This window comes from Ahaetulla prasina, chromosome 12 (assembly GCF_028640845.1).
Source record: "Ahaetulla prasina isolate Xishuangbanna chromosome 12, ASM2864084v1, whole genome shotgun sequence".
NCBI classification, from domain to species: domain Eukaryota; kingdom Metazoa; phylum Chordata; class Lepidosauria; order Squamata; family Colubridae; genus Ahaetulla; species Ahaetulla prasina.
Genome location: NC_080550.1, coordinates 18,869,722 through 18,895,971, shown reverse-complemented (window position 1 = coordinate 18,895,971; position 26,250 = coordinate 18,869,722). Strand labels below are relative to the sequence as shown.

Here is a 26,250-nt window from a genome sequence, read left to right as displayed (position 1 = left end):
AGGAAACCATGCCACCAATATTTAACAATTCTGACACTATGACTTCATGTTTTCAAGGTATTGGGTTGCATCAGAAAGCAGCTCGTGCTTTCAGGTACATCTGGTTTAACGCACAGCCTTTAGCTGAAGAGTCTAGAAATTCCATAAGGCTACTTCTGTAAGGTACTTCACCACGTCCCGCTGTACTTCAGTGGGACATGGTGGCTCAGTGGCTAAGATGCTGAGCTTGTCGATCGAAAGGTCGGCAATTCAGCAGTTCAAGACCCTAGTGCCGCGTAACGGGGTGTGCTCACATTACTTGTCCCAGCTTCTGCCAACCTAGCAGTTCAAAAGCACGTAAAAAAAATGCAAGTAGAAAAATAGGGACCACCTTTGGTGGGAAGGTAACAGCGTTCCGTAAACCTTTGGCATTTAGTCATGCCGGCCACATGACCACGGAGACGTCTTCGGACAGCGCTGGTTCTTCGGCTTTAAAACGGAGATTAGCACTGCCCCCTAGAGTTGGGAACTACTAGCACATATGTGCGAGGGGAACCTTTACCTTTTTGCTTCTGTAAGCAAAGTTTGGCACCCACCCACCCCTGCTCTTCTCGAGCCCACCTCCCTTGTCAACCCTTAGATCACTGGTGGGTTGCTACTAGTTCACACCGAATCGGGTGAACCAGTAGCGGCGGTGGTGAGAGGCTCCGCCCACCTGCCCGGATGCTCCTGCACATGCGCAGAAGTGCCATGCGCGAGTGCGTGCACAAGCAAACCAGTAGCGACCACAATTGGAATCCGCCCCTGCCTTAGATGTGCTGGATTAAATGCCATGAGGCAAAGTTAATGCTATGCTTCATAGTTTATTTATATTTTTATGTAAACATCATCTGCTTGGTAGGCACAATATAACAAAAGCTTTAAAGCAACAGAGAACAATTAAAACAAACATTTCAGTTTACTTAGTTCAGGTGGATGATGAAGAGAGGCTGTCATAGTTCCATAATCCAAACTGGGAACTCATTTCCTTTTACTTGATGACAGCAATCAATTCATTAGAGTAAAATTTGAAAGTAGATTAATAACAAGAGGTTTGGGGCTCCAAGATTCCAAACTCTGTTCCCCAGTAATAATACTGATTAAATAAAATTCCTTTTCTACAGTGTCTCCTGCTGCCTTAAGAGACAGGAGTCTACCCAACCCCAAAGTTGGCACAATTGAAAACTAAGTTCTCCACCTCCATCCAGTTTTCCCTGCACATTGAAAGCAAGACCTGTTAATGATGGATTTTGAGACTTTTACTTGCCATTGCTTTCTCCCTACAGAGACATTTCTTCACCTATATGGGGCATTATAACCTGCTGTACCCCCAATGTATTCTGGCGTGGGCAGTTATCTCTTTCGAAATTCAAATGATGAGATCCTTTTCTAAATTTCCCTGAAGAGCCAGGCTGCAATTTTAGGGAAATAAAGTTGCTTTGTGGACAGATGGGGAGGAGGTAAGCCAAGTGTTTGCACTCTTTCACCTAATCCCAGAAGAAAATCCAAGGTCCAGTGAAGTTCTGGCACATAAGGTTGACTCCAATGGATCACAGGCACTGATAGTTTGCATGAATGTTAGGCTATTTTTATTCCACTTGATGTGAAAGCCTCTCTCTAGCTTACAAAATATAAGCACTGGCCCGTTTCAAAAGAATGCATCCAAGGACAGTTGTGTTTCTGAAGTTATTTCCACAATTAAGAGTTCTAAGCAAATAAAGAAAGTTGGACCATAAGGAAGGCTGAACGCCAAAGAATTGAGGCCTTTCAACTCTGATGCTGGAGAAGACTCCTGCGAGTCCCTTGGACTTTAAGGCGATCAAACCGGTCAGTCCTAGAGGAGTTCAACCCTGACTGTTCTTTAGAAGGCCAGATACTGAAGAGGAAACTCAAATCCTTTGGCCACCTAATGAGAAGGAAGGACTCACTGGAGAAGAGCCTAATGCTGGCAAAGATTGAGGGCAAAAGAAGAAGTGGACAACAGAGAATGAGGTGGCTGGATGGAGACACTGAAGCTGTCCACATGAGCTTAAATGGACTCCAGAGGATGGTAGAGGACAGGAGGGCCTAGAGGAACCTTGTCTATGGGGTCGCGATGGGTCAGACATGACTTCACAACTAACCACAACAAAGCAAATAAATGATCCACAAATGCTCACCCCTTTGTTTCAATATTTGCAATGCTGCAGGATGAAGCGCGAGATCAATTTGTCCGAGTTATCAAAGGTCTGCAACCCAAAGGCAACATCAAACCTGAAGAGGAGCAAACTGAGCCTTGCTTCATACGTTCACAAAGCGTTGCTTCATTTTGTGCTTTTAAGCACAATGGGAGCTGAATCACAGAACTCCTAATACTATCATCACGGACATCTCTAAAACAAAGAGGGGGGAACCAAGGCTAATCTCACACCAATTAATTTTCTGGCTTCCTTTCTCTCTACTTACGCACTCAGTGTTGATTCTACCTTTTTGCTAATGGGAATACTCAAGATGAAAATCGGGTGAAATAAATACATACTTCCAACGCCCAGAATTCTGGGAGTTGAAGTCCACAAGTCTTAAAGCTGCCAAGTTTGAAGATTTCTGACCAAGAAGAACAAACCTGCACAAGGGAAAATAGGAATGTCTTTTTCTTTCTGCAATATAAGACTGATGGACAATGGATTAAAAGGCAGGCCTAAGAGATTACAAAACGTTTGAAATTAGTGAGGAAGAATGTATCCAGGAGGACAACACAGAGATGTAGGGATTTTGTGCATTTTTTTCTATCACGTGCATGTTGCAGAAAACATTGTAATGTTTCCCCTCCTGTGCTCCAGAACGAGCGTGGGGTGGACGGGGTGGACTGGAAGACCTCCAAGGTCCCTTCCAACTCTTGTTATTCTGTTATTTAGGCATGGAGAGGAATCTCTTCCATCAAAAACAAACCCTGCAGCTTTGCCTTATTTCTAAGAGTTTCCTTTCAAAATGCTTACTCGTAAAAATGTCAAAAGATGGGGAGTTTTAAGGCATCTGCCCCTGCTTAAGTTAGGAGCTTATGATAAATTCTTGGTTTTCATTGGTCTACTTTCTAATTTCTCGGCATCTCTGGGGATTGAATTTAAAAGATGATGATAAATAGGCGGATAGCCGCAATGATGTGAAAAGGTTGGCCCACTCAGAGGGTGTTTACCAAAGTCACCTGTGTTCTCCAAAGTCTAAAAGAAGGACTCAAGTGAAGGCTCAGCTGATCTTCTTGGAAGAGGCAACTTTTGATACTGGTATATATGTTGGTTAGTGACCAAAATAAAGTTTGATTTGATTATAGTGGTAAGCTTGCAATGGCTCCTGCCCTTAAAACACACCTAAAAGATGGCATTATTTTGCAATTTTTTTGACATGGTCCCTTCATTCCATCCCTGGTTGCATTTCTTCATGATGGCGAACCTATGGCATGCATGCCACAGGTAGCACTGGTAGCCATATCAGTGGGCATGCAAGCTCAGCTCCAGCGTGTGATTTTTGGGCCTTCTGGGCCCACCAGAAGTAGGGAAATAGGCTGTTTCCTGCCTCCGGAGGGCCTCAGGGTGGTGGTGAGGAAGGCCCGTTTTTCTCTCTCATCAGCCTCCAGAGCCTTTCTAGGAGTTTGGGGAGGGTGAAAACGACCTTCTCCATCCCCCCGGAGGCCCTCTGGGGTCCAGAAACAGCCTGTTTGCCAACTTCCAGTGGGACTGTAAGTCCGTTTTCAGACTGTTTTCGGTCTCCAGAGAGCCTCCGGTGAGGGAAGGCCATTTTTGCCCTCCCCAGACTCCTAGAAAGGCTCTGGAGCCAGGTGAGAGAGAAAATGGGCCTACCAGGCCATCACATGCCAGAAGCGGGGGGAGCGGGGGGGTCACATAGGGGTGGGGCGCATAGAATTATGGGTGTGGGCACACAGACGTGCAACACCCCCCACCCCGGCACGCGATGGCAAAAAGGTTAGTCATCACTGTTCTATATTCTTGAAGAGATGGCATTCTGCGGAGATACATCGATTTACCGCAAAAAAAGCTTCCGTATGAGTCACAAAAATGGAATGGTAACAGCTACAATTTAAATGTCTTTCAAAACAGAGTTGAATCCAATCCATGAAGAAAGTGGCTATTAATCATCGTTGCACTGCTAGAGATACCTGGGTAATAAGAGAAGGCTGATGGTGGTAGAATTAGAACGCACCACGAATATTATTTTAATGATGGATATAAAATCGATTGGCAGGGCAGTGAATAACTAGAGCAGGCTCGTATAAACAACAGTGGGGTTATAATGATGCTGCCAGTGAAATTCCAAAAGGAGGGCTTGAATCAAAGCTGTTCATTTTTACTAAAGTGCGGACGTTCGGATTGAAGAAGATTATACCTGAAAGAGATTCGATCAAGTATCGAAAACAAACTGACTTTTAAAAAAATACCATTGGACAGGAGCTTTAATCTTATTGGATCCTTTTGAAGTGATCTGGATTTATTTTTATTTTTTTTGGGTAGAGATGCAAAAAATGGCTTTAAAAAAGATAATTGAATCAATTCGCTTGTTTGATCCAAACTTTCGAATGGACTCCGGTCAGTTTTATGAGTCAATGCAAACCATTGAGTCCGATCGATTTTTAAAATCAAATCATTTGAATGGATCTGTTCCCCAATCTAGCTCAGACCTGTTGCAATTCCAAACTAGTATAGATGTTCTCCTACCATTAAAGCCGTTTTCCCCACCTTGGGAAAAATACACAACTGGAGATTTGAGGGGGGGAGGAAATAATAATGCAGGAATGGCAAATTGCCTGTCCCCCCTCTAAAAACCAATGGCTATAAAATTCCTATTAAGTCTGATTGGACTGCATACCACACCTAAAGTGGCTGTTTTATTTACTATCACTCTGAAAAGTGATATACTTAGACCAAATGATGTGTATAAATAATGATCAATTATTCTAACATCTTGATATCTCAACTCCTTCTCTTTCTTTGGGTTTTTAATCATCCTTAATTTGATTTGTTTTCATCTGTGGTTTGGTTAATCGACAGCTTCAAGGAACAACAAGATTACCTTTGTAAAATGGCTTATTGTCAAAATCCATCTTTTAGGGTCATAACAGAACCCAATTGTTCAACAGACAGAAAGCACGTATCAGAAAATTAGAAAAATAAAATTGGAATGTTTAAAATAATATGTCAATCCAAATGCATCTTTCTTCTGAGGAAAGATGTAATAGTTTAGTGGTTCTCCAAGACATTTGGACAAATATTTTCTTTGATTAATAAAGCGGAAAACACTAAAACTGCATAGGAAATCTACGTTCTCGGTGAGTACAAGATATGGAATCACAGTACTTTTTTTTCCTATAAGAAAAATGATATTGAGACAAGAATAACGTGAGGTTTACACAAAGTGTCAGCATTTGGATAAAGCATTAAGAGACTAATATTTCTTTAAATGTGTTGAGTGGAGATATTTACTCTTGAGCTACCTTTAAGTATTATTAAGAGTGCTGTTTTGCGTAACAATGCTAAAAAAAAAAGATGCTAAACAAACGTTTAGGATATGAAAGTATAAAGTCATTCTGAAGAATTTTCTTTGTACAATAATATAATTTAGGCAAACCAACTATCAACAATTTGTTGGCAATATTTTCAATGAACCCATTTTAATTAATTGGTGGAGTCTGAGCCACTACTAACGTAACAACTATTATACACTGAGAGTTACACAAATCAGTGCATCTTAGCATCTCTTGATGATCGGGGTTTTTTGTATACCATACAATATTGTACACATGAGGTATTTTCTTGAGAAATGAGAAAGAGATGATTGTTTAATAAAGATGGTGTGATTTTACAGAGCAAAAAAAATTGCTAATTGCCTACCATGGTAGCCTTAGTTTGTGATTCAAAAGAGGATTTTCTTTCTTTATGCCCATAAAGGAGAAGATGCATGTTTATGGATACATCATGGGCAGTTCTCCAAATTTATAGTAGGACAGGGCTTCATGTGCACATGGATTTATCAGGGTTCATTCATATCATTGCCCAGTTATTGATTATAATTTTGTAATATTGGCCTAGGTGATAGTTTAAGGCTTTGTATCAGTTTATCAACAGAGAGGGTCTATTTGTACCAACTTTCCCACTTATTACAAAACATGACTACACAGTTTGCCTGTGGATCAGTCTGAACAGGGCTGGGGAAAGAGATAAGTTACCGTATATACTCGAATATAAGCCGATCCGAGTATAAGCCGAGGTCCCCAATTTTACCCCAAAAACTGGGGTAAACTGGGGACTCGAGTATAAGCCGAGGGTGGGAAATGAGGCACCTACCGGTTGGGGAAACCCTCCCTCCCTCAGCTGAGAAGGCTGGCGGCTCCCCCGCCCCGCCCTCTCACTGCACCGGCAGGGCTTCCCCGCGCCGTCCGGTAAAATGTGAAAAAAAGAAAAAAAAAAAACTCGAGTATAAGCCGTATATACTCGAGTATAAGCCGAGGGGCTTAAAAAAAAAAAAACTCGAGTATAAGCCGTATAGACCCGAGTATAAGCCGAGGGGACGTTTTTCAGCACAAAAAACGTGCTGAAAAACTCGGCTTATACTCGAGTATATACGGTAAGTGTCACCCAAGAGAAAGCAAGCCTTAAAGATTTTTCTTGTTTCCTTGACTGTAAATACATTTTAATAGCTTGATTTTTGTTCATCCATATCCCCCCATATTATCAAATCACTAATTTTAACTTGTTTCTCTTCTGTTCAATTGTGTCCAATTCTCAGAGACTGCCTGAACAAGTCCTTGAAGGGTTTTTTTTGGGGGGGAGGGGCAAGGTTTTTCAAAAGTGGTTTGCCATTGCCTGGTTCTTAGAGCTGAGAGAAAAATGACTGGCCCAAGGCTACTCAGATGGCTCGGTTCCCAAAGCGGAATTACAATTTACAGTTCCCTGGTTTCTAGCCTGATGCGTTAACTATCACGTTAAACTGGCTCTCAATTTTAATTTAAAATTACCTAAATAAAGTTGGTAATAGGTAGGGGTTGGTCTGGGCATACTTATGTTTTAAGTGAAGAAAATGCCAAGAAGAATCCAGGCTATGCACGTCTGCAATTACTGTACATATGGATTACCCTGTCCGCAGAACCTAACATCCCCCCACTCTCCAAAACTAACCCATGTCAACCCTATCAAAGTGGATCGAAAATTTGTTTCTGGAACCAACATGGAAAGATGTTTGTGTCTCCTATCGCTGTAGATGACAATAAGGCTTTTGATAGGTATTCAACAAGACTCTTACAGGCAAACTGGAGACCACAGGATGGAATGTCATAATACCGGGAAAGTCAGAATGGCACTTCAGTTCAAAACATCAAGGACCAACACCTGATAGCTCAGCTGACTGCAGACAAAAGGAAAAACAAAACAGCACACACTGTACTAGAGCATTTGTTCACTGGTGCACAAAATGGGTTTCCCCAGTTGTCTTCCCTTCTTCTGCTTCATCAACTCTTCCAGCTCTCATTCCCACCTTTTCCAACTACTGTTGAATGAATGGTATACACTCTTTGTTCTCATTGTCCCCCTCGTGGTCTTCTTCCTCTTCAGCAGCTTCACTGGTCTCTGTGCTGTCGTTGGCCATCTGTGGGTGAGACAGAACCAAGAGGATGCACGTCAGTCAATATAATTCTCTGGCTAATGTGCAAAGCAGTCAGCATAATGGAGAAGACCTTAAATAAAAGGGTCTCCATTGTGCTGATTACCTTTCCTACCAGTTCACAAATGTGAGCCTTCTACGCATGCGCAGTAGTTGTGCATTATGTCCAGGCGGGTGGGCGGAGCCTCCCGCAGTCACCACTACCGGTTCAGAACAGAACCGGCTGAATCCCACCACTGTCCTAAAAGCAGAGGTATCACCATACCAAAACTTTGTCAAGAATTGCAAGAACAAGATGAAAGGGGAGGAACGCCATAATTTTGAGGAGTGACCTTTTAGTTCATCACCATCATCTCTTATTTTTATTTTTTTTATTTTTATTTTTATTTGCATTTATATCCCGCCCTTCTCCGAAGACTCAGGGCGGCTTACACTATGTCAAGCAATAGTCTTCATCCATTTGTATATTATATACAAAGTCAACTTATTGCCCCCAACAATCTGGGTCCTCATTTTACCTACCTTATAAAGGATGGAAGGCTGAGTCAACCTTGGGCCTGGTGGGACTAGAACCTGCAGTAATTGCAAGCAGCTGCTGTTAATAACAGACTGCATTAGTCTGTTGAGCCACCAGAGGCCCCTATGCATGCATAGATGCCCAACCCATCCAGGTTTGCATACACAGTGCCATTTTCAAGGTGTTTTGAGTAAAAGGAGAAATGATGGATCCAAGCAATGATTTGAAAAGGCACGATCACCAATTGGCAGATCTCCAAATGCATTCCAAACGGATGACTCTTATGGAATTGAAATTTTGCAAAACTTATAAAACTTTTCATCACATAAACATTATCATCAAACTTTATGATATAACCCAAATGGCATAAAATCTCTTCTATGGTCAAACTCCTGATGTTTGACAATTCAACATGGGCAGGGGTGAAATCTACTTACTTTCCTTACCGGCTCAGGAGTGCACGTGCTGCACGCATCACATGCGTGTGCAGACCTTCTGCACATGTGCAGAATGTAAAAAACCAGGAAGTAATGACACTCGAGCAGGTAGGCGGAGCTTTGCTCCGCCATTGCTACCAGATCGCCGAACTACTGGCCGCGATCGCTAGCATTTCACCCCTGAACACAGGCTATTTTCAAATAGTCACATCTCTGAATATCTCCCTGAAATTTAAGAACTTAAATTTAAATTTAAGTTAAATTTAATTTAATTTAATATAATTTAAATTTAAAAATTTCCAGTGAAGATAGAACATTAGAAGTTCTGCCATTGTTTGAAGGCATAAAGGAATCTGGTAATAAAAATGCTTCTGAAACAATAACCCACCAGGTCACCTAGGGGACTAATAAAGGGTGCGAAGGTTTCCTCAATATTCACATATTGATCAATGTTGGATTTGAAATCTTCTACTTCTTGTAACTTACCAAAGGAGTAGGTGTCTTCTCCACATCCAGAATTAATTTTCCTATATTACCTCTGTCGTGGATTCTTTGCATTGCTTCCTTCACCTATAATCAATAGATCTTAAATATTAATCCTCTTTTGTGATACAAAAGCAAATCAAATCAAAGCCAAAATATCCCCCTACAACTGTATTTGAGCACAAGTATGTTTCCTAGGATATGTAAAAAAATATATGCCCATGTTGACTTTTAGTATAAGCTCAAGAAAGACATGGAATTAATTACACATCACAAGAAAAGAAAATATTGTATCACCAGAATATCACAGCACTAGGAAGGCTGCTGTCTAAAACCTGTTTTAGCAGTTTCTAGGAGGAGGGGGTAAAACTATTTTCCAAAGCACCTGAGGGCCAGAGAAGGAATAATGGATGGAAACTGAACAAGGAGTCATTCAAACTGGAAATAAGGAGAAATTTTCTGACAGTGAGAGCAACCAACCAATGGAACACCTTGCCTTCGAGCGTTTTGGGAGCTTCATCATTTCAAGAAGAGACTGGACTGCCATCTGTTAGAAATGATGTAGGGTCTGCTTGGGCAGGGGGTTGGATTAGATGATCTACAAGCAGTGGTGAAATCCAATTTTTTTTACTACCGGTTCTGTGGGCGTGGCTTGGTGGACGTGGCAGGAGAAGGACACTGCAAAATCCCCATTCCCTCCCCATTTCAGGGGGAAGGATATTGCAAAATCTCCATTCCCACCGCACTCTGGGGCCAGCCAGAGGTGGTATTTACTGGTTCTCTGAACTACTCAAAATTTCCACTATTTGTTCTCAGAACTGCTCAAAAAATTTTATTTTAATTTTATTTTGTCACAACAGTATACACAAGCATCAACATAAAACAATAACACATCATATAAGCATATATATGAGCAAAAATAAGCAATAATTATATAGAATAGAATAGAATAGAATAGAATAGAATAGAATTTTTATTGGCCAAATGTGATTGGACACACAAAGAATTTGTCTTGGTGCATACGCTCTCAGTGTACATATTAATTTGATATATTGAAAGGAAACAATAGGACAGGAACGGTAGGAACTTTTGTGCTCTTATGCACGCCCCTTATAGTCCTGTTAGGAATGAGGTCAATAGTAGACAGTTTTTGGTTAAAGCTTTTGGGATTTCGAGAAGAGACCACAGAGTCAGGTAGTGTGTTCCAAGCGTTAACAACTCTGTTACAAAAGTCATATTTCCTGCAATCAAGATTGAAGTGGTTAACATTAAGTTTAAATCTGTCGTTTGCTCTTGTATTATTGCGATTGAAGCTGAAGTAGTCTTTAGCAGGAAGGACATTGCAATAGATGACAATGCGATAGAAGCACATTGCAATTTCTGCTACTGGTTCTCCAGAACCTTTAAGAACCTGCTGGATTTCACCCCTGCCTACAGGGTCCCTTCCAACTCTGTCAATCTGTTCCCTAGGAGTACATGTTTGGAGATTTCTCTTGTGCAAATGTGTCTGGCAGAAGTAGGAACACAATGCCTCCAGAAGACTTAGACTAAAGCTCTTAGAATTCTTCAGTATTGTCCATGTGTGTCAGCCCTACAAGGTTGCATCAGATCAGGAAATTCACTCTACAGGAAAATTAGACTGAAACTTTTTAGTGATAAGCTACAATAACAATTGCAGGTCTGCTTGTGTTTTCACTTCTGTCTTTTACACGTTTTCTTCTAATACTGTCCTACCCCCCTGGGCTTAGCACATGCTTCTTCTCTCTCTGTTCTTCTAATGATGCTTTTTCCAAGGTTATCTCTCTCACACTATGTGACTTTAGAGAATAGTAATGTAATAAAAGCATCTGGAGAACACCCCTGATGGATACAATGGAAGGGCCATGTGCAATCCCATTTCTATCTTCCTGGGAGGATATTGCCAGAATATTCATGAACTGGAATGGAGACATGGGAACAAGGTCAGTCATTGAACAGTCATAGCAACTGGGTCAGCCAATGGGGACTGTTTGGAAACTGAAACTGTATTTGCTGGAGGCAGCAGGGAGCCTTAGCAAACAAGTCTGGTCTTGTCTGTCTACTGAATTGAAACTGAAACTCATCTCTGCTATTCTCTCCCCTGCCTGTGTGTGCCTGTAACTCTCTACCACGTTGGAAGAATCTGCTGTTGGTATTGTATGTGTTATTATTTATATAAAGATAAGTTAATGAATCCTGCTGAATCAGTTATCTGTGTGTGCTTTCTGGATGTGATTTCTGCAACAAACTATGACAGATATCGCACTGATTATCACTTTGGAAGATAAGAACTCTGGATTTACATTCCATGCTATGATTTGTTTTTGTTTTTTAATGATTGCTGGGGCTCCTTTGCTGTTACATGGACAGCATGATATGATACATGGACAAATTCCTATAATCATGGAGTTAAATAATACATTTATACCTTAGCTCAATTCAAAGAGAGTTTAGGCTGTAGTATACAGTGCATATAATAAAATGCAGTAAACAATACAATGGCAAAACCAGAAAGCATTACATTGATGTAATAAAACCAGATTATAACACATGATATGGTTATAAAAATATAGAAATTTTGGTGGAGAACGTCATCTACATTATTCCAATTGCTGCATAACCTTACGCATGTGGCAGTTGCTATGGGCGACTTTCATCCAGTCTTTGAGCTCTGAGGTTCCTTTTAAGACATCTACCTGAAGTACCTGAGCTGAAATCTCTCCAAAATACCCCATAAAGCAGCAATTGTGAAGTTGTTATGGTTAAGAAAACTACATGAGCACATCCTGAAGTTACCAGATTGTAAAGAGGCAAGATGGAATGATTGATTATTTTGTCACCATTAGCAATTTCCAGACTGTAGGTGGGCTACAGCTGGAAAAGCTTAGCTTTCAACTCTCCATCTTAGTAGGGATGGGTTCACACAAACACACACACACACACACACGTTATATTGCATGTTTAGTAACTATCCACGGATCTATCATTATCTTTCTATCTTCTTTTCTCCTGGTAGCTCAGAGAAAGGGAAGGTTTCTCTCATTGCATTCCCACAACTCCCAAGGAAGGGTGTTCGGCTGAGGGTACATCACTCAACTTGAGAGCAAGTGGGGATTTCAACCTGCATCTGCTTTATACAAGCCCAATGTTAACAAGTGGTCTCCAAACCATCTAGTTTATCAGTTCTGAATATGGTTTGTTCAATAACAATTAGGGACTAACTTACTTCATGCAAGTCATCATTATTTCAGTCATCTATTTAACATATGGGCTCCAGATGTTGTTGAATGGTTCTCAGCACCATTCATATGCTAGCCAGCTCTGATCAATAGCATCCAAACAATTTTCTCCTCTAAAGAACGCAGACACTTTATTGTTCAGCTGAATTAAAGAACCTTTTGACTTTCAATGGTTTCCAATCCTTGCTTTAATTTGAAATTTCGCTAACGGTATAGAATGATTAGCAGCTAACTGCAATTTTACAAGCCCTTAAGTCTACAGAGAACAAATGTTTCAATTGCTTCTACGCTATCAAGGGAAAAAATAATCATGCTGTCTATGTATCATTTGTTCTTTGAAAATATAGCTGTGCCTCAGGAGCTACTCAAATGCCACATTATAGACAAAAAAAAAATTACTTGTGCTTTCTGTGACAATATATGCACTTAATATGGAGGAGGAAAAAGAGGAAAGAGGTTATTAAGGCTTCTGTACACTTTATAGATGTTTTCACACTACAATGAAGTGATTAATCAAGAGTTATTGAATAAACACAGTTCATTGGATGACACAACATTGCCTATACCAATATGATGGCTTTTGAAACCATTCTGACTGAGTCTTTGTCTGTAGTTTGTTTGGGTTTGAAAAACAAAATCCAGGGAAAATAAGCTGTCATGGAAGCAATAGCTAAGGACGAAGGGGAAAGTAGCCTGAAAGAAATCCCAAACAATTCTCCAAGGAAGGAGGTACCTTTCCTTTCAACCTTCACAGAACATCAGATGCAAACCCTTTCTTTAGCTGTGATCAACTGAATTAGCCTTCTACTTTGTTCAGCTGAGATTCCAGTGACATCTCCAGCTAGCTACCCAAAGTAACTCTAAGCCACTCACAACCATGACAAATGGTACCAGACACCTAAGCTAGATATGGGGGATCTGCTACAGTATATGAAGATTCCCATTCTTATGATATTTGTTCACATATCATGCAAAGCTTGTTTAACCGTAGTTTGTTGTTAGTTCACAGTTGCCCGAAACGTGGTTTTAAAAGCACAATTTATTGGCTTATACAACAAGCTGAAATCAAACCACATCATGGCTTAATCAACATGTGAAGACAGCTTCTCTCTTCCACTAAAAGCATTTAATTTAATCTTACCTCCATTGCAAGAGAAGGGACGCGGTGGCTCAGGGGCTAGGATGTTGAGCTTGTCAATCGAAAGGTCGGCAGCTCAGCGGTTCAAATCCCTAATGCTGCCATGTAACGGGGTGAGCTCCCGTTACTTGTCCCAGCTTCTGCCAACCTAGCAGTTTCGAAAGCATATAAAAATGCAAGTAGAAAAAATAGGGACCACCTTTGGTGGGAAGGTAACAGCATTCTGTGCGCCTTTGGCGTTGAGTCATGCCGGCCACATGACCATGGAGACGTCTTCGGACAGCGCTGGCTCTTCGGCTTTGAAACGGAGATGATCACCGCCCCCTAGAGTCGGCAACGACTAGCACATATGTGCGAGGAGAACCTTTACCTTTTACCATTGCAAGAAAGTTACTCTTCTCCGAAGCATTCTATTCAAATTCCTCTCATTTGATGGAAAGGGGAAAATATACCGATGCCTGCCACTCAATTTTTTTTAATAGAAAAAAAGAATGGGAAAGGGGGAAAAAAGCTATGGGAGAGTATTTTTTCTCCTTCTCCTTCTACTTCCGGCCACTTTTGCCAAAATGTAAGCAAAACAAACCCATTTGTACATCTCCAAATTCATGCCCACTTCCTGCCTCTAGAGAAATCTGTTCATAAGAGCTGCAGCCAAATCTAGTGGGACACACAAGCCAATAGCAAAAATGAATTGTTGCTACAACTGTAGTACGAAGAGGGAAAGAAAACAGGTCTCCATTGTGTTCATGCTCTAGATAACTCACAAAATGTAGCATCTGATCATTAGGATCTGTTCCCAATTCAATATTGGGTGTGCTTGTATTTCTGTAACTAAAGTAGACTTGACATTCATTCCAGTGATAAAGTTCTACACTTCTGTAAAAATTTAAATGAGCTTTTCCTATGTTAGTACTTTCCATACATTATAGGCATCTAACCATCCATGGAAAGGCAACCGTATGAATACTATTATATTTTGCTTTGATGGAGATAAGGAGGCAACCATTTTTCTCTGCCAAATTCCAGAACCTTCCATTGCACATAATATTCCATCATTCCTGATAGCCAATTATTTGAATGGGCAGAATAATCTTTCTACTTGGATGATCAGAGCTTAATATAAGAATGGGTAATATTTGTGTGTGGTATCTTTATCTCAGAAAAAAAATGTTTTCTTTACTCCTTATTTTGCCTCAGGAGGAGTGCTTAAAAGACTATTAACTCATTTTGTACAATGCTGACCTTTGGCTGCAAACTGCCCCACTTCTCACAGGAGATTAGAACATTCGCATAATCTGCATTACTAATAATACTAACGAACGGCAATAAAATGTAACATTTTATCAACAGTATCAACATTTTAACACAGTATCAACAGTAGAGACCTTTAAATTTCATATCATAAGATCTAAAATGGACAGCTAGCATCAAAAACGTCATCAAAAAAGCACAACAAAGAATGTTCTATCTGCGCCAACTCAGAAAGCTCAAACTGCCCAAGGAGCTGCTGATCCAGTTCTACAGAGTGTTGTGACCCAGGCCTAAATAGGTAGTAGGAAACTCAGTCAGTGAAAAAAACAAACTTTATTATAACAGCTGAGAATTACTTCATTCCCAGCGTAGTTCAACTAAATTAAATTAAAGAAAATTCCTCCCAACACAAATTCCTCAGTCGTATGGCAAACCTTGGTCCAATTATGCAAACTGCCGAAGGCCTTTCTTGACAAACGTTCAGAAGTCACAGATACAAAAAATAAATGCAAGAAGTAGACAAAGAAGACGACGAAGCTACCAACATTATTTTCCAGCAAAGCCCAAATGCTGTTGCCGATCTATTTTAAGCCTTATGGGAGGGCCCAATCATCCCTTGGCCCTACTCCTGAGTTGTCCTCTTTGCTTGAGCTGCTCTTGCCTTCTGGCAGCTCTTCTCATGTGTGCATTAGGAACAGGCTCCTCCTGTTCCTCTGTCTCACTACTATCAGTCTCTGGAGGCTCTGGAGTCCGCACCTCACTCCCCGAATGCCCTGGCCCCATCTCAGCCTCATCGCTGTCCGACTCCGTTGCCAGCTCTGCAGGCTGTTGGCGGACCATAACACAGAGGAATTATTGAGTCTGTCATCTGCACCTCTATAACTGTCTGGTTTGGTTCTGCAACCCAACAAGACAGACACAGACTTCAGAGGATAATTAGAACTGCAGAAAAAACACTGGCTACCAACCTGCCTTCCATGGAGGACCTGTATACTGCATGAGTCAAAAAGAGGGCTGTGAAAATATTTACAGACCCCTCACATCCTGGACATAAACTGTTTCAATTCCTACCCTCAAAACGATGCTATACAGCACTGCACACCAGAACAACTAGACACAAGAACAGTTTTTTCCCGAAGGCCATCACTCTGCTAAAGAAATAATTCCTTCAACACTGTTAACTATTAACTAAATCTGCACTACTATTAATCTTCTCATCGTTCCCATCACCCATCTCCTTCCACTTATGACTGTATGACTGTAACTTTGTTGTTCGTATCCTTATGATTTACATTGATATTGATTGTTTCCTGATTGCTTATTTGTACTCTATGACTATCATTAAGTATTCTACCTTAGAATTCTTGATGAATGTATCTTTTCTTTTATGTACACTGAGAGCATATGCACCAAGACAAATTCCTTGTGTGTCCAATCACACTTGGCCAATAAAGAATTCAATTCTAGTCTAGTCTAGTCTAGTCTAGTCTAGTCTATCTGACAAGCTAGATAGCAGCACTTGGTCACTTTTATGAATTCTCAAAAAGCTAAGGAGCTGGAACTCTCAGGAGTGAATGCTAGATTCGAAAGGCAAAACATTAACCTGGGTTAAGTAAACAACGATTTAGACAGTTTCCAAAAATAGCACCAGCCAAGTGGTTACCGGGAGTGGAGCCTGACTTTATTTCTATAATTCTTTTGAAAAGTATTCAATGGGTAAAATAAACAGAACAAAACCATCACTAGATAAAACTGAAAGACAATAGTTGGGTTCCTTCAGCACAGTTGGACATAATCCGCGATCTAAGGATTACAGTTCTTATTACATGCCAAACTAAACACAAATAATGCCAACCTCTTAACACCTGGCAGAATAAAGCATGTTTTTATTATTCTCTAAAGCAGAAAAGGAGAATTTACTTCTCTGTAATTTTCGAGCAGGCAAAGAGCTACTAAATTTGTTTATGCTTATTGGAATAACATTTGGAAGTCACTTCTTTGTGTATTTTTTTTCTCTTTCTGTAATATATTTTTATCTTTTTCTTCCTTTTACATTTTACAACTATTTTATTTTTCTTTCTTTAAATTTAGTTTATTTACTATATTTTACTGTAATTGAAAAATTCTTAATTAAAAATGATATGTGAATGCTTGGAATTGGGAAGTTGATATAAGATTAAAAGAATTTTACACATGCCACAGTGAAATGCTTGTACGTCTGAGTTTATTATAGAGACAGTAGTCAGATATTAATAGACAATGCTCCTTAATCTCAAATGTTGATTTTGTCGATATGGAAAATATCATACTGATTTGGATGTGCTACAGGTAGCCTTTAATACAACATGGGACTTTTCTGAAGGGAATAGGATAGGATAGGATAGGATAGGATAGGATAGGATAGGATAGGATAGGATAGGATAGGATAGGATAGTGTTATATTGTAGGTTCAGGTGCCAGCAAGTTGTAGGCAGGACTCTGGATAGCAGGTAATTTACTTTATTAACCTTAACATAGCTAACAGCAGTGACAAATACCAACGAACAAAAAACTCTCTCCCTCTCTGTTGACAGCCTTTTTATACCGGCTGTCAACTGGCTTAGCCAATCAACACAGAGAAGTACTATCCTCTTTCATCCATTCATGCATTTGGCTACCTTAAGAGAGTCAAGTCCACACGTCTTAAAGTTGCCAAGGTTGGAGACCCCTGTTCTAGTCCAACCCCCTGCTTAGGCGGGAAACCCTACACCGCTTCAGACAAATTGGTATCCAACATCTTCCTAAAAACTTCCAGTGCTGGAGCATTCACAACTTCTGGAGGCAAGTTGTTCCACTGATTAATTATGCTAACTGTCAGGAAATTTCTCCTTAGTTCTAAGTTGCTTCTCTCCTTGATTAGTTTCCACCCATTGCTTCTTGTCCTCCCCTCAGGTGCTTTGGAGAATAGCTTGACTCCCTCTTCTTTGTGGCAGCCCCTGAAATATTGGAACACTGCTATCAAGTCTCCCCTAGTCCTTCTTTTCATTAAACTAGACATACTCAGTTCCTGCAACCGTTCTTCATATGTTTTAGCCTCCAGTCCCCTAATCATCTTCGTTGCTCTTCTCTGCACTCTTTCTAGAGTCTCAACATCTGTTTTACATTGTAAAAAATATTTAAAGCTTTCTAGTCCACACCAGTGACAGAAGAGTTAAAGGAGACACTTTTGGTCTATCACTCTTCTCCCTGTCTGTTTTACCCCAGTGGTGCTAAGGAACAAGCTACTAAAACATGCCACTGCAAATTATGAGGATCAGGTCTCCATGGTTACAGGTCATGTGGCCTAAAATTACAAGCTTTTAGCGTCAGAGTTACTTTGGTAACGCCAATTGCGCACGTAGCTCATCCAGATCTTGGCCAAATTGATAAAAGCATCTGTCTGGTTTTCTCTCTTGATGCTCATCCAGCTGCTGGCATTAACCCGCTGACAGCAAGCATTTATGCTGTCACAAGCACTCCTAAAAGCCACAACTGTTCCCTGGATATGTGAAGAAGAGTAGAATCCCAACCACTGACTATGTTCGCACAACATACTTGGGTAGGCTAATGAAAGATTTAGGAGCTGCATGCACTCAAAAAAATTAGATTGGCTAGTTTTAATCTTAGTTCATTGTGGCTTTGTAGATTATGCAAGCCAACCTTTTTTGATTGTACAATCTGAAACCCACTGGAGTGGATTACAATCAGTTAATAAAATCAGTAAATGGGTTATGTGAACACAGGTCCTAAGAACTGATTAGTCTCATTCCAATGTATGTGATATTAATGGAAACACAAATTTCCTGTGTGTATACATAATTCCACAATCCTTTTATACAAACAACCAAAAACAGTAAGGTTCTTGAAAAGGGAGGAAGGAAGGGTGGATGAAGGCTGTTCAACAGCATTGCTTCTCTTCCCATGATCCCAAATGACCACCTACCATTTGTTTACATGCAGGCATGTATGCCTACATAACAGCTTGTTTTATTTCTAAATGGTTTGGTGAGATTATTATTCTGAATGGCAGGATATAAAGAACTGTAAATAAAGCAACAACCAATAATTCCAGTTCTTATCATCATTACAGTCAACACGAATGTGGGGAGGAAGTGTTTGGAAACTTTGAAGTTACCCAAACCAATTCAGCACACCGGGCGGAAGGGAAATGAAGAACAAGGCAAAACATTGAAAAACAGCCCGAAAGTTTCAGTGGCCCAGTCAACCAAAGTTTTGAACTTCTCTGTTCCTTCCTGGCCATAAATCATTTTAGCTGATGAAAGTATTCCATAACATTCCTAGGCAATCCTCATATCAATTTTTGTGCTGTGAACTGAACTCATGTTAATTTATATAATCAAGGTTGTAGAAAGGATGTTCTCAAGGCTATCAGGCAGACTATAGCAGGAAATCAACTCCACCGGAAGGCTAAAACTAGAGTAGAGTAGAGTAGAGTAGAGTAGAGTAGAGTAGAGTAGAGTAGAATAGAATAGAATAGAATAGAATAGAATAGAATAGAATAGAATAGAATAGAATAGGGATAGGGATAGGGATAGGGATAGGGATAGGGATAGGGATAGGGATAGAACAGAACAGAACAGAACAGAACAGAACAGAATAGAATAGAACAGAAGACTTGAAAGGGAAGTCTTCTAGTCCAACCGCCTGATCAGGCAGGAAACCCTATACCATTTCAGACAAATGGTTATCCGATCTCTTCTTAAAAACTTCCAGTGTTGGAGTATGTACAACTTCTGGAGGCAAGTTGTTCCACTGATTAATTGTTCTAACTGTCAGGAAATTTCTCCTTAGTTCTAAATTGCTTCTCTCCTTGATTAGTTTCCACCAATTGCTTCTTGTCCTGCCCTCAGGTGCTTTGGAGAATAGTTTGACTCCCTCTTCTTTGTGGCAACCCCTGAAATATTGGAACACTGCTATCATGTCTCCCCAAGCCCTTCTTTTCTATTACTTTGATCAAGATTGCCTATATTAAGAGAACTTTGCAAGTTGGATTGTGCTGTTCCTCTTCCTTAAACTCCTTAAACACATTTGCTCTGATGAGATTCAACACACTCCCTTCAGCAGTTATCAACAATAAATACCAATAAAGAAAAAAAATCCCTCCCACAAATGACCTTGCTCCAGTGACTCCCATAGGGGAAGTTGTATTGTAATTTTTATTTGGGTCAGCATGAGGTCAAATAAATCCAGCCACTCATAAAGGAATTCCCAGAGAGAGACAATAAATGATAAATCTCCCATCTTTCAAAGACCTGTAAAATCAGTATCAGCCATAATATAGTGAAATTTTGCCTACAAGAGGAAGGCAACAAATATTGTTCAATAAAACGGTATTTCTCAGATAGCTTTCCTATTTTCTCCCCTCCCTATTCAATCACTACTACAGTACTACAACGAAGATTCCATCACTGAATAGTGGGAATATCAGATTGGCCTTCCACTTTCCTCTTGTATCTACTCTGTTTTCCCAAAAATAAGACCCAACTGGAAAATAATCCTAGCATGATTTTTCAGGATGCTTGTAATATAAGTCCTACCCAAAAAATAAGCCCCAGTTAAGATTGTCAACCAGATGGAGGTGTTTAGTACTGTATATCCCCCCAAATAAGACCTAACTGGAAAATAATATGGGCAAATAAGTGCTAGATGGAAAGAAGATCAAAAAATTGGTATAATGCAAAGGGAGGAAAATTTAATAAAGCAAATTAGAAATCAGACCCAGGAGCATATAAAGAGATTGTATAATGTGTTGCTTGAAATAGATTCGGAAAAGGATTTGGTAAAGGATTGTATGATAAAATGGGCACAGAATATTCAGGAACCAATAATGTTGGAAACATGGGAGAAAATTTGGGTTAGAAATGTTAAGTTTACACAAGCACAGAATTTAAGGAAAAATTTTTATAAGATGTTTTATAGATGGCATTTAGATCCCAAAAAATTATCATGTATGTATCCTAATATCCAAGCGAAATGTTGGAGGTGTGATTGTGATGATGCTACATATTTTCATATTTGGTGGACTTGCAAGAAAATTAAGGTCTTTTGGATAAGAATTTGGTGGATTATTCAAAATGTACTGAAGAAGAAGATAAAGTTCCTGCCACAATTTTTCCTTTTGGGAATTATAACGGATTGTACAGGGATTGAGACTAAATTGATTCTGAATTTAATAACAGCAGCAAGACTGTTGATTGGACAATACTGGAAGAAAGAAGAGATACCTACAATAGAAGAATGTATATTGAAAGTTATTAATTTGGCTGAGATGGCTAAAATCTCAGCGTTTTTAAAAGACAATACGCAGGAAAGATATTTAATTGAATGGAAAAAATGGATTGATTATCTACAAAACAGATATCAGATTAAGAAATATCAGATTGCCTTTGAATAATTAGAAAGTTATTTTATGTAATGGGAGGGGTTGGGAGATGAAAAGCTTTGGATGTGGTTATTTGGATTGGAAGGAAAATTTTATTCTATGTTTGGTTTATGTATAACAATACCTTGTGATTGACCCGGGAAGCCGGGGGGGGGGGGAGGAGGGAGGGGAGAAGGGGGTTTTTTGGGAGGGAGGGGGGAAAAAGGGGGAAAAATGTTTTTGTTTTTTAAAACTCTTTCAATAAAAAAAAAAAAAAGACCTAACTGGAAAATAAGCCATAATGTGTCTTTTGGAGCAAAAATTAATATAAGATCCGATCTTATTTTGGGAGAAACATGGTAAGAACATGGGAAAGCTGGAACACAATGAGACAATTCCCCATATATCTGCAAATGAAGCTTCTAGGTCAACAACAGTACTGTGAATTTAAAAACCACAGTTGATCTTTCAATGACCAGGGTTGCATGTTCCTTTATAACTGTCACTATTAATATCTTGGCAATGACATTTTACCCCAGGGGTAATATCTCAAATATCCATAAAGGTTTATATTTGATCTTCCATATCACAACGCTCAGGGGGAATATAATATATTACATTTAGAGTGGCTGACAGAGGGGGTTTATGGGAAATTGTGTGTCGAATTCAATAATGTAGCCAGTAAATATTTGAATTCCAAAATGTTTAGCTCATCCTTCTAAAATATTAACACTCTTGTTTTTTCGTGCAGAGTTAGGCTTTTGGCAGAGAACTGCTGGAGTTTATTCTGATAAATTTTTTGAAATGACAAATTAACAAAACAAGCCAGTCTGCAGTACCAGCTGCCTGGCACAAAACTCAGTGATAATAGCCATTTAAAAGCCAGCACAGAGCAAAATGTTTGGTAGGAACCATGAAATAGGAACATGTTTTTAGTGGTTTGACAGATTCATTGATGAGATAAATTTTGGAATCCAGATAATCAAACACACGGTCCAACTGTAAAAAAATATTTTCTTGCAGACATTTCATTACCAAACAAGGTAACATCATCAGTACTGGTACACTACTGGGATAGCAGGCTGGCAAATCTAGGTGCTGGTACTTCCCTCTAGGTAGTATAGACAAGAAACAACAAACTATGATTTGTTTTAAGCTTCCTGTGTTTCTGGCTGGCCAAGTCTCTCTCTCTCATATGGGCAAGTAATCATCATTGGATGCACAATGGACATTTTAATCGTACAATATGGGACATATTTTGTCCAAGTCTGAACAGAAATAACTTTGGCTTCTATATTACAATCTTAGATGTCCCCTGGATAGGAAGCGCCCTAATTCTAATCAAGTTTCTCATGTGGAGCTTAAAAGACATTATAGAAATATCTAGGAAGGGGTCATGATTGTATTATAAAAGGGATGGGAAACTTTGGTTCTGTCATTTCGGATATCTAGATGCCAAATCCTCTGCTTTGGTTAAGTCAGGATTTTATCAAATTGCAAAGCACTGCAAAGTACAGACAAAGTAGGACAGCCGTATGCCAAATCATCATCACTTTTGCTTTAAGGCAGAAAAGAATCTAACTAGCAAGATGAGATAAACTAAGGAAGCTTCCTAGCAGACCTGCTTTCAGCCAGAATCTAAGATCTCAGAGGCTTAATTGGTGCCTAAGGGAAATGCAGGCTAAAGCTAAACATGTTAGGACATCGGAAGTTGATTAAGGAACTCCTAGTAAGATTTTCCAGAATTGTGATTAGATTATTTCTAAACTTGGAGATTCCTCATAACACACAACTGAGCATCACAGAATATCGAACTCCGAAATTCAGCTTTAACTAGTTGAAAGGGAACATAATTATTACCTGGGGCATAATTATTATCAAACTGATTGGCAAATTTATATAACTGCAAAAGATGGTTTGGAGGCTTGTCCAAGAAGCTCTCTTGTTTTAATAGGCCAGCAGGTAGGAGGATATCAGCTTCCCTAATATTCAAAAAGAAGCAGTAACGTTTTAAATTGGAGCCCCAATTTAAAATACCCTTGCTGATAGATGAAAATCACCAGGGATTCAATTTAGCATTCAAATATGGAATGCTATTTTCTGTGCTAATACAAGCAATGGAATTAAATTCTATATATATAAAAATGGCTGTGTATGTGTGTATGGTCCAGCATAACTCTGGAACGCCTCAAGCTATTTCAACAAAACTTGGTATACAGATGACTTACGCTCTGGAAAAAAATACTGTGGGGGGTAAGACACCCCTAACACCCTTCGGGGTGTGTGTGTTCTGTTAAGATACAGCCTGTTGTGCCTTAAAATGGCTTCTACTGGACTGCCTTAAAATGCTTCTACTGTACAGCACAGTGGAGTTGCCATGGTAACGGCTTCACAGTACTCCACAAGGGGGCTCCCTCTGATAAGTGGGAAAATCCAAGATTAGAAATTACATTTGGTCTGGACATTTTTAACAAGGCTTTGATTATTCTTGAGGACAAATGTATGGCCATGATCAATAAAATATTACTACAATTCGGCCTGCCAGCATCACTACGAGACTGACATGATCTACTTCACACAGATTATATACGTGAAAAGAACTACAATGTTGAACAGCTTAGTGCATATATCACACACAAGAAGCCACTTCTAAATCAAGATCAGAAAAAAGCACACCAAAGGATCATGGATCAGCTAGCAAAACAACAAGGTGGTATCATTTTATCTGACGCTTCTGGCGGCAAAGGGAAACCATTTTTACTAATTTAATTCTCACTGAAATCAGGACTCCGGGTGAAGTTGCTTTTCCTGTCTAATACAGGATTGGGATAATATATATATATATTATATATTTTATAAAGACCACAACACTTTCATATATATATGAAAGTGTTTTGGTGTGCTAGCAGCCTGTGGAGCTGGCAATGGAGTCGGACAGCGATGAGGCTGAGGAAGACCCGGATGAGGGCTCTGTGTCAGAGGCAGACGTGGGGCCAGGGCCATCGGGGAGTGATGTGCAGACTCCAAAGCCTCCAGAGGCTGACAGTAGTGAGGCAGAGGAACAGGGGGAGCCTGCTCCTAATGCACGCATGAGAAGAGCTGCCAGAAGGCAAGAGCAGCTAAAGCAAAGAGGATGACTCGGGAGTAGAATCATCTCTTGGCCCCTCCCATAAGGCTTAAAAGACCAGCAACGGCATTTGGGCTCTTTGCCAGAAAACAACATTGATAGTATTGCTCCTTGTCTTGCTGCATTTATTTCTTGTTGGCGTCTTCTGCTTTTGAACTTTTGCCAAGAAAAGCCTTTGGCAGTTTGCCTCATTAGACCAAGGTTGGTGATAAGACTGAAGAATTGTGTTATGAAAAATTTGCTTTGATTTAGTTTGGACTATGCTGAGAATGAGTTAATTCTCAGCTGTTCTAATAAAGTCTGTTTGTTTTTGAATTGATTGTGTTTACTACTACCTACTTGGGCCTGGGTCACAACAGTAAGCAGTAACAATGCCAAGACAAGGACAGACTGTAAATCCTTCATAGTTTAAAACTAGAATTGTCTCTGTGAGGAGAGAAATTCACTACAGTCACAGTCTTTCAATGTATACTACAATTTTTCCTGCCCACGTGATTTGCTTCGATGATCCTGAGCTATAGATACAAACTCACTGTCATAAAAGCAACTATTTGAAGAATCCATTTATTCTTCCCAATTTTTTTATTTTGGAGCATGGAGAACTGGGATCCTGGCTTAAATCTGTCTCTCCTCAAAGTGTTTTGTTCTTAAATTTAATTAGAAATCGTTTAGAATTTGTCTTCAGCTGTGAATATTTAGAAATATCGTTTCGGCCAGATGGTGTAGATCAATGATGGCGAACCTTTTCAGCACCTAGTGCCCAAACTGGAATGCATTGTGCATGTGCACGCAGGCATGTGCAGGCGCCGAAACACCGGAAATCCCAAAGACCAGCAGACACAGAAGAACTGAACTGAAACCAGAAGAGCAGCTGGTGATGGCATGCATGCCCACAGAGAGGACTCTGTGTACCACTTCTGGCATGCGTGCCATAGGTTCGCCATCATGGGTGTAGATGATCCCATCTCTCTCTATTTTCATTTGTTTAGGACCAAAGCCCATTCTAGTTAATTTCAAGCAGAGTAAATTGAGGTAACCTCTGTCATGTTTAGCATTTAATTGACAGGTTGTTCCTTGCATTCACCTTCAAATGTGAGTTCTTATTGGTTGGTTCTAGGCTTATAAATCTTTTCCTAGTTCTGCTACCTTGCCAGAATTTGCCAACGATAATAATGGCAAATTGATAAGGTAAAGGTAAAGGTTCCCCTCGCACATATGTGCTAGTCGTTCCTGATTCTAGGGCAGCGGTTCTCAACCTGTGGGTCGGGACCCCATTGGGGGTCGAATGACGATTTGCCAGGGATCGCCTAAGACCATCGGAAATATGGGAAGTATACTTGCAAGTTGAAGAATCGCGCTCCAATGGTTGACTCCACAAGCCAGCTGCAGGCTCTTCAAATCACTAGCCGAATTCGGCTTGAGGCGTGATCAATTTAAAAAGAGAGAAATCTTTGCTCTGATGTCTCCCTCTCAAGCCAGCTGCAATCACTCCATATCACTAGCCTAATCTGGCTCCAGGCGCGATAAACTTAATAGGGGAGGAGTCTCCGCTTTAATGCCTCCGTCCTCAAGGCAATCACAAGCAGTTCAGATCACTAGCCAATACAGCTTCAGATGCGATAAATTCAAAACAAAAATAATTTTACGGTTGGGGTCGCCACATCATGCGGAATTGTATTAAAGGGGTCGCCACATAATGGAGAATTGTATTAAAGGGGTCACAGCACTACAAAGGTTGAGAACCACTGTTCTAGGGGATGGTGCTAATCTCCGTTTCAAATCCAAAGAGCCAGTGCTGTCTGACAACGTCTCCGTAGTCATGTGGCTGGCATGACTCAATGCCAAAGGCGCACGGAACGTTGTTACCTTCCCACCAAAGTGATCCCTATTTTTCTATTTGCATTTTTTATGTTCTTTCGAACTGCTAGGTTGGCAGAAGCTGGGACAAGTAACGGGAGCTCACCCTGTTACGCAGCGC

The 26,250-nt window shown here is 40.1% G+C and overlaps 1 protein-coding gene across 1 annotated transcript in view; it reads right to left on the bottom strand.

Annotated features, from left to right (window-relative positions):
* Positions 1 to 828: 828 nt before the first annotated feature.
* VAT1L (vesicle amine transport 1 like) overlaps positions 829 to 26,250 on the bottom strand; it is a 75,764-nt gene continuing 50,342 nt past the window's right edge. Inside the window, exons 8-9 of the mRNA XM_058155163.1 lie at positions 9,103 to 9,186; positions 829 to 7,647 (exon numbers count right to left, since the gene is read on the bottom strand). Coding sequence (XP_058011146.1) covers positions 7,546 to 7,647; positions 9,103 to 9,186 — 186 coding nt within the window. The 3' untranslated portion in view covers positions 829 to 7,545. The remainder of the gene's footprint in view (positions 7,648 to 9,102; positions 9,187 to 26,250) is intronic.